Source organism: Labeo rohita, chromosome 20 (genome assembly GCF_022985175.1).
Source record: "Labeo rohita strain BAU-BD-2019 chromosome 20, IGBB_LRoh.1.0, whole genome shotgun sequence".
Taxonomy (NCBI): Eukaryota; Metazoa; Chordata; class Actinopteri; order Cypriniformes; family Cyprinidae; genus Labeo; species Labeo rohita.
The window spans coordinates 18,884,674-18,900,501 of record NC_066888.1 but is presented as its reverse complement, the minus strand read 5'-3'; the positions used below and the strand labels follow the sequence as shown (position 1 = coordinate 18,900,501).

Sequence of the window (15,828 nt, the reverse complement as noted above, 5' to 3'; positions counted from 1 at the left end):
TATTTTTGTTTTACGTCTTTTTTTTTTTTTTTTTTTTTTTTTAAATGTTTTAATACGCAAATGAGGCACTGTTAAAGTGGACTAATTTGCATATATTCTAAAATCTTAACATGAAATAAGGCAGGTTCAAAATCTTTGTTTCATTTTGTTGACGGAGTTAAAGGTTTTTACAGAGGGGATATTGGATTTTCATTTTTATCTCTCTAAATTATATATAAACAAACTTCTCTGTAAAAACCATAAGAATATTGATAAGAATAAAACTGGAAAGTATGGTTTATGTACACTGCCTTAGAAAAGTGGGGTTTTGGACAATATTGGCGTGAATCCTTTTTAATTTGTGGTAATTTTGCACGGATATGGGACAACACAAACTACGAAAACATATTTTATTACATAAACAGTTTATACATAGAAAAACATAAATTTTCAGCTATTACAGCTCTGCATAATCTGGGCCTAAATTCATTGTATTCTAAACTTAATTGGCAATCAATTGTTGAAGCTATTAAGGTGTGCTGACCCAAAAATCTTTAAAAACCTGGGCCAAGTTTAAACCAGTAACAAGGCATTAACAGCTGGCAAAGGGGCATGTCTGACTTTGACATGTATATATTGCCATTATTATGTAATTAAAATAAAAAATATTATTGCTGGTCTTTAATGATAATGTCAAGTTACTTTAATGTATTTGCACCAAAAAATGAGAATCAGGAATTTATGCTGATATCGTCCAAAACCACACTTAGCCAGGGGTGTTTCCAAACTTTTGGAGGGCAGTGTAAGTCCTGCTGAAGTGGATATTTCTTGTCTTTAAAGGTAGATATTTATAAGTGAAGTCTAGAGATGCAAATAGATAAAAGTAATCAAATTAACCCTTAAATATGTATTTTAGGTGTTTTCTTGTTATGGAAACAAAATAATAGTCCTGAACAGCCCACAATCTCAAAATTGATCAGTGTATTTTAAAAAACAATGACTTTGCCTGCCTTGTAAAGTTTTATTTTAGTAGGCTAATTGTTATGCTATATAATATTTGGCCTGTATGAAAATTATTATAGTTTATACACTACCAGTCAAAAGTTTTTGAACAATAAGATTTTTATTTTTTTTTTTTTTAAAGAAGTCTCTTCTGCTCACTAAGCCTGCATTTATTTAATCCAAAGTACAGCAAAATATTCAAACAGAAAACATAATATTTCACAATATTACTCAGTTGCTGTATTTTGGATCAATAAATACAGGCTTAGTGAGCAGAAGAGATTTCTTTAAAAAACATTAATCTTACTTTTCAAAAACTTTTGACTGGTAGTTTTATTATAGTTTATAGGTGTCAGTCACGCACAAAACATGCATTTATGTTTTAATTTTCCTGTCTTTGAAGTGTGCATTTTCTTTCTGTTTTCAGACTATCTATTGCCAAGTGAACATGAAGAATACTGTGCAAAGTTCATCCAGAGTTTTCTAACCGATGAGCAGTAACAGGATGAACATGGATATTCAAAATTTTACCGCAAGTCGAAATGTCTCCGCTATCCTGCCTGCCCCATACAGTCTGTTGGAAGTCATAACCATTGCAACAGTATCAGCTGTCGTGAGTCTCATCACAATAGTGGGGAATGTGCTGGTGATGCTCTCGTTCAAGGTCAACAGCCAACTTAAGACTGTTAACAACTACTACTTACTCAGTTTGGCTTTTGCAGACCTTATTATCGGTGTCTTCTCAATGAACCTGTACACATCCTACATTCTCATGGGATACTGGTCTTTAGGGAATATAGCGTGTGATCTGTGGTTGGCACTTGACTATGTTGCAAGTAACGCCTCGGTGATGAACTTGCTGGTCATCAGCTTCGACAGATATTTTTCGATTACAAGACCACTCACCTACAGAGCTAAACGGACCCCGAAACGTGCAGGCATCATGATTGGCTTGGCATGGCTGGTATCGTTTATATTGTGGGCTCCACCCATTCTGTGCTGGCAGTACTTTGTTGGAGAGAGGACAGTTCCTCCTAACCAATGCCAGATCCAGTTTTTCTCAGAACCCATAATTACATTTGGGACGGCCATAGCGGCTTTTTATGTCCCGGTATCCATCATGACAATCCTCTATTGCAAAATCTACAAAGAAACAGAAAAACGCACAAAGAACTTAGCAGAACTCCAAGGATATCCATCGCTGGACAGCCATGAAGACCCTAAAGTGCGAAAGCCAATACTACGATGCTTTAACTTTAAAAACAAGAGGGACGTCACTCAAGCATCATGGTCTTCGTCCAACCAGAGTTACGTAACAAGGACAACATTGCAGTCTGAAGACCTGTGGACAAAATCAGACCAAGTCACAACCCTAAACAGTTACACATCATCAGAGGATGACGAGCGGTCCGTCTCTGAAACAACCCCGCGAGAATCATTCAAGAACCAGGAATCGACAGTCAATAAAAATGGACAGCTAATCTGTTATGAAGACAGCAAATATCTAAGTGATCTTGCAAAATGCTCCCAGACAAACAATAAAAAATGCATGTCATACAAGTTCAAGCCGATCCTTAGCGATATCACTTCTTTGCAAGGTAGCACCGAAGCTGATACAACAAACACAGATGATTGTCAGTCCTCAGAGCCACAGGCTCCTTCATCAACATCTTCTTCTACCAAACCAGAAGATCCAAACTTGAAGATCCAGATGACCAAGCGGAAACGAATGGTCCTAATCAAGGAGAAAAAGGCTGCTCAGACTCTCAGTGCAATTCTTCTGGCGTTCCTCCTCACCTGGACCCCGTACAACATCATGGTGCTCATCTCCACCTTTTGCTCTGAATGCATCCCAGTGTCCCTCTGGCATCTGGGCTACTGGCTCTGCTACGTCAACAGCACCATCAACCCCATGTGTTATGCCCTGTGCAACAAGACCTTCCAGAAGACCTTTTGGATGTTAGTCCTCTGCAAGTGGAAGAAGAATAGAGGAGAGGAGAAACTGTACTGAAGTAACAGCAGAGATGGCAAATTTTAGAGCATGATGGATGGGCATTAAAGGGAAAAGTTCACTTCCAGAATGAAAATTTTCTTTTAATTTTCACCTCCATGTCATCCAAGATGTTAATGTCTTTGTTTCTTCAGAAATTAATTTAAATGTTATTTTAATGTTCTCCATATAGTGGACTTCAATGGTGACCAATGGGTTGAAGGTCTTGAAGGCTTGAATAGGTTGAAGCTCAAATTGCAGTTTCCATGAGGCTTCAAAGAAGAGCAGCTTGCAAGACGAGCATTTGTGCTTAAAAATATATATATATATTTTTTTTTTTTTATTTAAGAAAATGACCAATCGTTTCACTAGATAAGACCCTTGTTCCTCAGCTGGGTCGTGTAGAGCCATTTGAAGCTGCATTGAAACTGCAATTTGGACCTTCAACCTGTTGGCCACCACTGAAGTCCACTATATGGAGAAAAATCCTGGAATGTTTTCCTCAAATTAAATTTAAAAATCTTTTCGACTGAAGAAAGAAAGACATGAACATCTTGGACGACAGGGGGGGTGAGTAAATTATCAGGAAACTGTCATTCTGGAAGTGAACTTCTTTGAAATTACATTTTAGTTTATGTTGTGCATACAGTGCCACAGACCATATTCCTCTATTATTCCTAACCATTTTCGAGGATATATCTTTGTGTACATATTGTTTATATTGCCATATTAATTTGACAAATGATATAATTTATTAATATTTAATTTAGCTTCTAATCTGCTTTCTAATTTTTTTTAAAATCATTTAACATGTTTAAACAACAGTGTATTTAAATATTGTAAAATGTCTTAAGGCTAGGGATGGTGAACACAATAAATAAAGATACAGACTGTGAACTTAAATTATTATAAATATCAAACACAGTGTTTATTACATGATTAACTTCTTGTGACAAACTGAATTTCATGTATTGTACACCTTGGTCATGTCAGTGACACTGCATGCATAGAAACGTTTATTCACTGGTATCTGTATTATGATGTTTGCAGAACTGGACCGTGTTAGATATGGATCTTCAGCCATTGCTGTAGAGAAATACACACAAAAAGATTGTAGCTTTACTCTGGATGTAAAAGTAATTTATATGTCAAAGACTCCAACACTAAAATCACATTTTACACTTCTACAGCATCCCAATGTGCACAGGTCTATATTAAATAGAAAAAATCCATCTTTGTGATGCCACGAATTAGATCTGAACTCACTTGAAGATTAACACATCATATAAACACATTTATAAATGTTGCCTGGCTGTTTTCTATTCATATTAAGTTTCTACTCTTTTTGTTGTGATGACGTGCCATTTAATTTGATGTGAAATAAATGTTTTAAGATGAAACTAACCCAACTATTTGAAACACCATAGTCTGGATTTGACAGGGGTTCTTCAGTCAAACTAAAGCTTTACAACTACCCACTGATACACTAGCAACTGTTTACCAGTCACTTATCATTAAATTAAGGCTGCAAAACAATCAGTCTCGATTCAAAATAAAAGTTTGTTTACATACTATATGTGGGTACTGTGTATATTTATTATGTATATATAAATACACACACATACATGTATATATTAAGCAAAAATATGTTAAGAGTTATACGTAAACACACACAATATATGTAAACATTAACTTTTATTTTGACTCGATTAATCGCGACAAATCAATGCCTTCCTAAATGTTGATCTCCACACATTTTACCATGCTGTGAACAGTAGACAAATAAGCAAGCCAGATATTTTCCACCAGTTTATTTCCATTCAGTTTAAATAAGATTTTACTTCATAGCTTAAATCTTATGCATTTCTCATCTTCATTCACAGTCTTGTACAAACCCAACAAGTTATAGTAAATATTATAACCTAAAAGCTTTATTTCAAGTAGTTATGAAACAGAATTGGGGTCAACGTCACCTCCTCGGGCTGGTCTGGAAATAAACAAGGTATCACAGCAAAGATGGACCCTCATTATATATATATTTTTATCTATCTGGACTTTCAAGTGTGCTTTTCCAGAACACACATACAGTGAGTACTAATGTCTGCATCTGATTCTGGCTTGTTATGCAGCCGTATTGCATCAACCCAAAGCACTCAACAACATGCTAGATTTTACTTACTAAAGATTTAATTCAAGTCATAACAGAGATGAAACTGCATTGACCTCAATTCTGAGAAGGAATCATATCGGTGTGATCTTTTGCACAGCAGCAGTAAAAGCATAGACTACCATTGTGATGTTAATCGCATTACAAGATACTGAAATGTTTTAGCATATCTCTGTAACTGTATCCTCTTGGAAGAGCAATCTGAACCAATCCAGTACTTTCTCACTCATTCTACTTTTAAAGTTAAAACATCCTAATTAAGCTCTACTAAAAAAAAACAAAAAAAAACATGAATTCATGCCTTGTTCGATCTGTACTGGTTATCATCCATTACTACATTTTATGTATAGTTTTCAGAGTATCATTACAATGACTAAAATGATCTGATCCGAAGAAGACAATTAAGCATGGAAAAGTAGTACAGTGCAAACACAGGTCTTGCTTTGTCAAGCCTTTCAGTTGAAAAAGAAACTGTTCATATATTTATATTAAAAAAAGAAGAGGAAAACCAGTAAAACAGTGTTAAAGAAAACCGACAAAATACACAGGACTACCTCCTCTTCGGAGCAACACTTCTGCTGCCTTTGTTGCCTCCGCTAGACTTACTGGAACCCTTGGAAAACAGTTTAGTCATGAATTCAGAAACATCTGGCAATTCTGGGTTAGGGTTCAACATATTCATAGACTGTTCCATTTCCTGCAGGAAAAAAAACAGACATAAATTATATGTATAAAGCAATATAGAGTGGATGAGAACGTCTGTTTAGGATGTAACGCTTTTGTATTACCTTTCTCATCTCAGGATCATTTGTATTTACCACTTTCGGGAGCAGGACGATGATTAATAAAGGAAGAACCATCATCATGACCTAAGGATGAAAAAATATTTAAGTCATAACATATTAGAAAGCATAAACAACAAAGTTAATCATATTATTATAAATGGCTCTGAAAATGTGCCTTTGTGGTACTTAAGTTAACGGAAACTAGAGGACATATATAATCTGATTAAGGAATAAAATTAACAATAACTGATCAATTTACAGTGAATAAAGTGCAACCAAATGCATCTGTAAGAAACCATGATAGAGCATTATAGGGCACTAATCGGAAACAATGCCTATTAGCAATGCATATTATTGCTGATGAAAACAGTCAATTATTGTCTTGTTTTGGTCTGTACTAATCAGTCAGACTGGGAAAACATTCAGAGTACTATAGACTCAAAAGTTATAACAAATAAGGGAGAAGAGTGCAAAAAACTGTCTGAGGAACAAAAGGCCTTCGCGGTTAGCCAAAACTGAACCAGGATATTCAGGTCAAGAATCTTGACAACATTTATGTTTGTTTTTATCATTTCCAGTCAGGTAGGTGAAACATTAGGCTAATATCTGAATGAATACTGCTTGTATGCATCTTTACAACCTATTAACTTTAGTTTGTCAAAATACTGTGCACTTTCCTGCTTACTAAGACCTATTCTATATGCTTTAGCAGCTTCCACACATTTTTCTCTGTGGTTCAGACAGCATAAATTAGCAGAACAATATATTCAGTAGTACATTAACCATGCAATCCATGCTATTGTTTACATCTGAGTATCGCTAGTATGGCCGTACACCTGGGTAACTATCCAAATCGTGACGTAAGTGTAAACCCTCTATATGATCATACCATTGGGTTCATCAGAAAATCAGTCCAGCCCCAGGTTTCCCGCTTCATGAAGTACGTGTGTGGACCACTGGATCTGATCTGAAGAGGGTACGGCTGTCGAATAACTTCAGATGTTTTGATGTAATTCACCAAGCGTGCTCTACGGTTCAATAACATTCTGAGATTACCTTCATGAAATCACATATTAGAAAAAGGTAAGAAATGGGAATGTTTGCTACCTCATTTTCCCTTTGGAGGTAATGTCCACCCGAACAGGATCAAATCTGAAGGATGGTGATACGATTTCAACCACATATGAGCCAGAGGGCACATCGTTGACGGCGAAGCTCCCATCAGTCCTGCAAGGGAAAGTGATGTAGTTAAATCCTGTTATGAAACCCCTGCCTATCTCATTTGAATTTGATAGCACATACAACATACACATTTTTTTACTAAACACATCAGAAAACGTGTTTATAAAACAGAAAGCTTCACACAAGCTCATTATAATTGAGATTATGCCATTTATTGGGACACGCGATTGTAAAATTGAGGACTGACACACACAAATAAATATTTACATCACTGTTTTTGTCGTTAGCATCGCTGGTGATATAACTCACTTGAGAAAACCAACATATTCCTCTCCTTCCACAAGGATTCGTGCTGTGGAGATCCAGTCTTGTGTTTTCACTCCGGGAACAATCGCTCGTCCTTCAATTTTGAAACGGTCTCCATTCGACAGAGAACCTGCTACAGGCCCCGGCTCTGCGTCGGAAAAACACCATGACAACGCAAACAGAGCCTGCAACGCCACATATACATCTAATAGACGCTTCATTTGTTGCATCGTGTTTTGTCACACGATCTATATGACGTTTAAAACGAACAGTATTTCACTACGCGTCAACCTCGACCAAGGGAATAAGACTCAGCTGAAGGAAGTAAACGGTAAACGGAACACAGAACGCAGAGACCGGAAGAACATCTGTTACACCACGTGATTATCGTGAGGCGGGTCTGTTTTTATGGGCGGGGGTTTCGAATGGGAGTCCGACTCTTTGCCACGAATCATCTTTTAAACTAGTGTTTCTCAACGGGGGCGTTCGGACAGCATCGGGGGGCGTTTGGTCAAGACGAGTTTACACCAAAGATGTACGAGCTGAAACCTGCAAAAGAAAATGTTCTGCCACACCCTAATGCTGTCTCTACACTGGATAAATCAAAGCGCACTTTCTATATATATTTTTCAACTTGTCGGTAGCGCAGGCGCGTGGAATCCCGCAGGCAGAAATAGAACGCGGCATCCGTTTACTGTAGCGCTCGCGCTCAGTTGTTACTGAATGACTGATTGTAACGGGATCCACGTGCTTTAACACAACGTGTCGCGCTGTTTGCGGCCAGTGTAGTAGTGTTGTTAGTTGCTAGTTTACACCAATACTCCCGCTCCTAGACCTGACGGTGTATCATTTCCTTAGCAACGACTTCAGTACTTTTGCTTGACTTTGGCTGCGTCAAAACAATAGCAAGCATTTAGACACGATAAAGCAAGATAAGTTTTTTTTTCTTGTTTAGAAAAAATAATGTTAAAGCTTTTTGTTTGCTTATTGGCCGCGGGTGGTTTGAAAGCCGTATTTTGCCGAGTTTTTTCAAAGCTCACAAATATAGCCTAAACAGTAAATCTATCATTTGAAAAAAAAAAAGCTTTTTATTTGAATATATTTTAAAATGTGTTTTCTCTTGCTAATCTACAGTATATTACTACAGCTTTCAGTGTCACATGATCTTTCAGAAATTATGCTGATAGTTGCTTAAGAAACATTTCTTATTATAGCAGACACAACACACTAAAAAAAGCAAGACTTGAAATTTAACTGACTATAACAAATATATAAATCAGGACAGCACTAAAATAGTAACTATTGTGAAAATGAGGAGTATATGTTTCCCATCTTTCTACAACCCCAATTAAAAGTTGGGGCATTTTGTGACATGCCATAAAATCAAGAATATGTCATTTGTTCTCTTTAGCCTTTATTTAATTGACTTAAGTACAAAGAAAAAAATCCAATCTTTTCACTGGCCAACTTAATTTTAGTTGGTTAATATAAACAAATTTTGAGCCATGATCCAGCTTTGCTTGCGAAGACTGAGAAACTCCATTTATAGCCAAACATGATTCCCTCACCTATTACCAGTTCACCTGCTTGCTGTGTTTCAAAATATTCTCACAAAATCTATGAAATATAGTAAAGTAGGGTTTATGTGTAAATGTGGTATTTACTCACCAAAATAACAATGTCCACTATGTCATTTTTATTTAGTCTTTTTAAATTTGGGGCAACAAAATATATCCGCATTTCAACAACACTGAAGCTGTAGCAATGAAAGCCACCAACATGCTTAAAAACTCTGTAAATGAATGTTATTACACAATTTTAAAATAATTTACTGTAAAAAAAGTACTTCACTGTCTTTTTTGATCAATTCAATGCATCCTTGAAATAAAGTAATTTCATAAAAATCATAATGACCCCATACATTTGAATTACTGTAAATGTAATAACAGTCCTCATTATAAACACAAAATAATTATACTCAACTGTAATATTTAGTGATGACAATTAGACTATGATTTATTTGATGGGGGGCGGTCAGGGACCCGGATTATGGGTAAGGGGGCGCTGGCCCAAAAAAGGTTGAGAACCACTGTTTTAAACCTTTGGTGTTTAAGGAAAATCAGTCGTGTTTAAAATATATTTTACATTAGATAGATAGATAGATACATACATACATACGTACATAGGGGAGAGTGGGGTAAGATAAGCCATTTTTTACTTATGTGGTCCTAAAGATAAGGGAAAACGAGGCAGAACTACAATGAAAGTATCTAAAGTAATTTCAGGATTTTTCCTATCATTTTAAATGATCAGAATGTATCTATGACAAAGGGTTCTCAAAATATGGCTTCCTATAAAAATGTGTTCCTGTGGCTCAATTTGCCCCAGGTTAGGAGTAAGTTGACCTGAGTCAGGGGGTAAGATGCACTATCTGGGTGAAAACTATCTGACTGAATCTGATTCAAACCCATGTGAAATTTTAAAGATAATTTACCTCTTTTAACTAACATAATCAAAATTAATTTTGCAGTTATATTTTTTTCTTAAAGCTAACTTAACATTTAAACCAATCAAATGAAGTTTCATTTTCAGTAATTGTTTGCATTTCTGAAACACTGTTGAATACTAAAGTTTTAACTCTTCCCAAAACAGACTAAACAGAGAGTTTGTTGAGTAAAATTAAATAAAAATTGAATTAGAATGAAGGAATAAACGTCACTGAAACTAAAAAATATTTTAATCAAAATATCCTTTTCTGTAATGTCAAACAGGCCATTAGAGACTACAGGTTGAAAGATATTGATGATTATAATGTGATGAAAAGCATTTACTTGTTCTCAGAGAAGGGTTTGATGTACTTGTACACTATACCTATTAATAATCATATATATAGATATTATTTGTGGCTTAACTAAATCAGTTGTGTAATGCCACATTAAAATACCAGTTTATACTTCAGAGATGTATCTTAACTTCAGTGCCTTATGGTGGGGTAAGTTAAAGTGCTGGCTCAAGCTTACCACATAGCTTGTACTTTGGAAAAAAAAATAGCTAGCTTACTAATTCTGGCTAATATTTAGCTAAATTATTTGTGTGGTATTATATGTTGATAAATCACCTATATGCATCCTATATACATCTGTTATGCTAAATTTTCACTTCGACAAGCCAAAACGTTTTTAGAGCATGTGGGTGCCTTCCACTCCTCCCATGCGTTTCTCCTTTTCACAGTCTGGCAGAAATGATGCAGGATTCCAAAACACATGGTCACGTGACAGTAAATGTGTACAGTTGCAAAGATACAGAGGGTGGGTCAACTTAACCCACTCTCCCCTACTGCTGTTTATTGCGTTCTTTATTCCTGTCTTAAAGTTAAGTTCGTTGCAGTGATTCTTTTAAAACCTTAATATATTTTTTTATTAAATTAAAACTAATGTAGTGTGTCCATTGCTAACATTTTAAACTCATTAATTCAAATATTTTACATTAAAATATTTCCCAGTAACAATTTATTATGGTCAGCCAATGCTTGACCAACGCTTGGTCATCTTAGTTAACATGTATATAAAATGTAAATATTCATAGAAACTTCAAGAAACATTCAGTTTATGTAGATTTATTTGAAAGCTGATTAAAAGAAAATCACTATGTACACATTACACTCAAATATCCATTCATGATCAGGCAATGGACAACAACACACTAATAACTTAAAACTCCTGCAATTCAAGTGCATGACTGAAAAAAAAAAACATCTGATAAAGGTACACTTACACAATCACATCCACTTGAGCAGATTCACACCATAGCACTACAAGTGCAACAGTTAAAACTTCTGCTTGGCACTTCAGTGAGTTGCCTGATTCCAGAGAGTCTCATGGAGTTGATTATGTGCCCCTAAGCAAGTCCACTTCAATGTGAAGCAGTCATTCAGTGCCTGTAGGAAGACTTCCTCCTCCAGTGCTGAAATCGGAGTGTCTGAATTGTTCAGTTCATCTAGCCCCAATTCACCACAGCCTACTGAGCTTCAGAACCACCAGCTCCAAGCCAATCAAAGAGCTTAAAATGCACCAAGAGTTTGTAGTGGTTATGTCCATAGTGTGCTACAATGATACATCAGCGCAGTTGTGACACGTACGATTCTATAACCTGTGGAGGAGAGGACACGAAAGGAAACAATGTAAGACTGCGTTGTGTAAACAACTGCAATTTTTCACTTGAAAGAAAAACATATTAAAAATATTAACATTCCACCTTTGCTGTTTCTCCTACAGTTCCTGGAACTGAACTTAAGTATCTCTTCCCCTCCCACAGTTCAAGAAGCATCGTCTTCATTGCCTGAACATTCCTGCTGAATGCAAACATATTCAGTCGCACCTTCCAGCACACATTTATAAGATGTTCTGACATTTTATTTCCGTATATACATATAAAAATGAAGCACCTGTCATTTGAAAAGCCATCGTGCAAGCTTTTGTTGTTTGTGGAGAGCTCAGACCACCATTTTTTAATGGTAGATTGAACCCAGTGTAAAGCTACGATGAGGTGTCTGGAAAAGATTCAACCATTTAAACATGGGCGAAATGTATAATGACAATAAACAGCAATAGCAAATAGAAACACAAGACAAAATACTTACTCTTCATATTTAGTGTTAAGAATCATTTTCACTTGTGGTAAAAGGTCAACACAACAACCTATTGAAATACACGGCTGTTCTTCCTGAAGACTACAGAAGGAGAAATTGGTATGAAACATTGAAATGACATGAAACAACAATAACAAACTTTTACTTTAAATAGGTTTTAAATAGGCTACCTTTTAGTAAGTACAGGCAAACAGTCAACAAGCACCCCTGTGTCTTGTATTCTGAAAGCACACACACACACAGACAGAAAAACAACAGTAAACTGGTTACTATGGTATTCATAAAATGTAGAATTGCAAGCAAGGACAATTCAGCATGCTGCAAAGACAAATCTACTGATACCTGCAATATTTACACTTAGATTATTTTGACAAAAGCCTCTTATGCACACCCATGTGATATTACAATATTACAAAACAGTAATATTGTGAAATATTAATGTCAAACATCAAACTGCTAACCTGTTCAAGTATGCCACTAGTTCACTTGCGTTTTTCCGCCAAAGAGTCAAAGCAACATTCAGTCTCAGATTTCTTCCAAAGAGCACATGAGTCATTGCTTCATGGTCTTTTGATAACTGAAAGTCAACAAATGATTTAGTTAGTACAAATAATACAACTTTATAAATGGAACACAGTTTGCCATGATTGCCCCGCAGAAGAGTGGTTGATCACTATAGGGAGTTTGCACTTACGTCACAATTTGGTCAGTTACCTGGATACGTGACCAAATTGGAGATACTCAGATGTAAACAACAGCATGTACTGCACTGTTAATGTACTGAATACGTTACGATATGGAAAAAAAAAACACGCTGAAGCTGTTAAATCATACAGAGAAGGACGTAGTAAGCAGGAAATGGCGCAAAACTAAAGTTAATAGGTGGTAAAGATCCGTACAAGCAGTATTAATTAGGTTAATAGCCTAATATTTCACCTATCTGACTGGAAATGTTCAGAACAAATATAAATGTTGTCAAGATTCTTGCCCTGGAAATCCTAGTTCAGTTTGGCCAAACACAAACGCCTTTTGGTCCTCAGACAGTTTTTTGCACAATGTTTTTTCTTGATCCGACCGATTAGTACAGCCCAAAACATGACAATAATTGATTCTTTTCAGCAGTAATAATCAGCAAAATATGCGAGTTTCATTCAGTTCAATATGGCCGGTTGATGACCTGTCGTGAAAACCCTCTATATTAACATCACGTGGACAATCATGAATAAGAACTAGCTTAAAATGACAAGAACACAGTCAGCATATGCATTAGCATGCCGAATAACTCACCTCAGTGAAATAATCACTGTATTTGGAGCCAGCTCCTGCCATTTTTGAGGCGTCTGTCGAGTTCACAGGGAACCCACAGTTGTCACTGTAAAGAATAGCCTGCACGTCATCAGCACAGGTCAGTTCATTTTCTTTGTTTGCCATGTCAGACGTCCTGCTCGCGGTGGGCGATCTCCGACATGCTCTTGATCCCACCCCAGAGTGACGTGTTTTCTTTTTGCTAACCACCGCTCGCTTCGCTTTGCTGTATTTGTGCACACAACGGCCCACTGGAAATCTGTGGGATGGAGAAAAATGCATGCTCATACCTTCCAACATTCTACAAAATCAGCTTTTCAAAGCAAGAAAGGTCATTGAGTTTGCATTGCAATGGGCCAAAAACATACCTCTCTTGATCGGTTTCGTCCTTAAGTGAATAATCCACCTGAAGAGAGACAACAGGTAAAGCTAGCATTCCTAAAAGCTGGAATATACCACACGACACTTCAAATCTGACATATTTTAAAACACTTGCTCACTTTGCAAATAGTAACAGAGAAAAACTGACAATTATACATTATGTGAGTTTCTGTGACTGCCCAAAATGCTCAAACTGCCTTACGGCAACATGTCCAAACTGCAACATTGGGGAAAAATCCAGCCTTGGATAATGTATTCTAGCATTAAAACACTGAAAATTAATTTTACGAAATTAAAATAAACCCCTATAAATCCCATCCAGCACATACACTACAAAAAAGTTGTTTATTTTTAAGCATTGATGCCTTTTACTCACCTCCCTCATGTTCTTCTCATCTCCAGAACAAACCATACGTTTGAGAAGATCATGGGGCTGGGCCTGCTTGAGCCTGTGGACTTCTGCATTACTTTCAACATGACTTCCAGTGGCCATAATAAGGGACTCTGAAATACAATGGCAAAACACGTTACCTGGCGCAGGATGCATGATGCTGTTAAAGCAAACAGCTGCGGTTTGTTTGTTCAAAGCCTCCATTGTGCAGTTTCTCCTTTAGAGATTACAATCATACTATAATTCAAATTCGTATTAAAACGAATCAATTGGTGTTCATGAAATATTTAAATGTAAAGCTTTTGCTATTGTTAGACAGCCTGGCACAGTAGCAGATTTTTGGTTCCTAGAACGTTCAAAGAACGTTAGTTTTGGTTATTAAAAAAAAAAAAAACTAAAAATACCAGTTTAAGAACGTTACGTATAGGTTCTCTTTCGAAGAACCTTCCTAGAACGTTATACTTGTTCCAAAAAACCAAGCGGGAACCATATGCTAACGATAAGAGAACGTTCTGGGTTTGCTAGAATAAGAGCAGTTTATAAAGACTGTGTCTTAAAACCTATACAGACAATACTACATACATGTTATGCACAAGTTATGACATATCATGCTAGTGTAAATAATATCGCATAATTCATTACCACACATACAGGAGATGTTTTGTAATTTTCAAACGGACGTCTTACCACGTAGCACTTTACGCTGAGTCAGAGGAAGATAACGAAGCTATAAACCGTTTGAATCAAACTTAACTAGTAAGTTTCAGATTAACAAGCTAATATTCCTTCTATTAATGTCTAGACATCTGTCAGACGGAGCTTTAGGCCTCCAGTGATGTGACGCTGCTGTTTAAGTTTAAGGTTTGTTAGCACCGGCGAGCTAATTAAGTCAGCTACACTTTGACAAACAGTCAATAATCTTTGACTAAATTGCAAAACACAAGTCTAGAGATTAGTCTACACTCACACTGGCCTGTGCATATCAAAGCAGGTGATGAAAACACACCAGATAGCTAGTTGCTAAACAAACAAGTCAGGCTAATCACCTGCTAGCAAACAAGGACTTAGCACGTACAAAACCTATAACTTGTACAACGCTGTCAAACCTCGCATATTTCGTAAACACCCACCATAACATTGTGTAAAGTTGTCTATGCATCCTAAAGCACGTTATATATCCGAGAACGTTTCCATGCGCAACCAGGAAGAAACGGGAATTTGAGAGGATTTTAGTGGGAAGGAAGGACCATTCAAATAAATACAAACTTGAAATGCTGGGATGGGTGAAGCACCGGAGGATTGAGGGTTTAGCGACATCTTATGGGGGGGTTAATGGAACTGCTCGGCTTTTGGCAAAAAAAAAAAAAAAAACATTTCAGCAGTTTAACAGCATCAGTTAAAATGGCACACTCTTGGAAATTTCTAAACCAACTTAATGAAATGCATCCAGGGATGCCTTTCCAGCAAAACAATTAATGGATTTCCATTCATGCTAGACACTTCTTGGCTGTGTTTCCTCACAATATATATTTTAAATCAGTGAATCAAAGACTCCTGGCCACCATGTAGGCTTAAGTTAAACTTGAGTTGCAGTTAACATTGTTTTGGAATTTTAATTTAAATTACAGTTTGATTATTTTAATATGTCAATAATAATTTATCAGTTTAAATTTAAAGTCATCGTGGTGGGCC

At 36.4% G+C, this 15,828-nt stretch overlaps 3 protein-coding genes across 4 annotated transcripts; 1 reads left to right on the top strand and 2 right to left on the bottom strand.

Moving 5' to 3' along the window:
* Positions 1–1,492: 1,492 nt before the first annotated feature.
* chrm5b (cholinergic receptor, muscarinic 5b) lies at positions 1,493–3,894 on the top strand. The gene has a single exon (XM_051139583.1). It carries the CDS (start codon positions 1,493–1,495, stop codon positions 2,990–2,992), a length of 1,500 nt encoding a protein of 499 aa, XP_050995540.1. The 3' UTR covers positions 2,993–3,894.
* An 873-nt stretch (positions 3,895–4,767) lies between these two features.
* Positions 4,768–7,780, bottom strand: emc7b (ER membrane protein complex subunit 7b). Its single transcript, XM_051139585.1, has 5 exons — positions 7,415–7,780; positions 7,031–7,150; positions 6,813–6,951; positions 5,927–6,007; positions 4,768–5,835 (listed from the first exon to the last, which is right to left on the bottom strand). The coding sequence occupies exons 1-5, from the start codon at positions 7,639–7,641 to the stop codon at positions 5,689–5,691; spliced, it is 714 nt and encodes a 237-aa protein (XP_050995542.1). The 5' UTR covers positions 7,642–7,780; the 3' UTR covers positions 4,768–5,688.
* A 3,231-nt stretch (positions 7,781–11,011) lies between these two features.
* katnbl1 (katanin p80 subunit B-like 1) lies at positions 11,012–15,414 on the bottom strand. Of its 2 annotated transcripts, none has more exons than XM_051092198.1 (10): positions 15,267–15,414; positions 14,122–14,249; positions 13,733–13,770; positions 13,347–13,623; positions 12,521–12,636; positions 12,230–12,280; positions 12,051–12,140; positions 11,856–11,960; positions 11,666–11,762; positions 11,012–11,560 (listed from the first exon to the last, which is right to left on the bottom strand). In XM_051092198.1, the coding sequence occupies exons 2-10, from the start codon at positions 14,236–14,238 to the stop codon at positions 11,528–11,530; spliced, it is 924 nt and encodes a 307-aa protein (XP_050948155.1). In that variant the 5' UTR covers positions 14,239–14,249; positions 15,267–15,414; the 3' UTR covers positions 11,012–11,527. The 2 variants fall into 2 exon arrangements, with proteins under 2 accessions (XP_050948155.1, XP_050948156.1); XM_051092199.1 differs by having other exon boundaries at positions 11,666–11,759.
* Between the last annotated feature and the right edge of the window lie 414 nt (positions 15,415–15,828).

What these genes read in the sequence shown, in the direction of transcription:
- chrm5b (XM_051139583.1), top strand. Translation starts at nt 1,493, where the DNA reads ATGGATATTCAAAATTTTACCGCAAGTCGAAATGTCTCCGCTATCCTG.
- emc7b (XM_051139585.1), bottom strand. Translation starts at nt 7,641, where the DNA reads ATGCAACAAATGAAGCGTCTATTAGATGTATATGTGGCGTTGCAGGCT. An exon ending in ATTTTCTGATGAACCCAATG is followed by an intron (nt 6,008 to 6,812) that starts GTATGATCATAT and finishes TTTCATCCTTAG; the next exon opens with GTCATGATGATGGTTCTTCC. An exon ending in ATGATCCTGAGATGAGAAAG is followed by an intron (nt 5,836 to 5,926) that starts GTAATACAAAAG and finishes TTTTTCCTGCAG; the next exon opens with GAAATGGAACAGTCTATGAA.
- katnbl1 (XM_051092198.1), bottom strand. Translation starts at nt 14,238, where the DNA reads ATGGCCACTGGAAGTCATGTTGAAAGTAATGCAGAAGTCCACAGGCTC. An exon ending in GACGAAACCGATCAAGAGAG is followed by an intron (nt 13,624 to 13,732) that starts GTATGTTTTTGG and finishes TCCATCCCACAG; the next exon opens with ATTTCCAGTGGGCCGTTGTG. An exon ending in CTTAACACTAAATATGAAGA is followed by an intron (nt 11,961 to 12,050) that starts GTAAGTATTTTG and finishes AATCTTTTCCAG; the next exon opens with ACACCTCATCGTAGCTTTAC.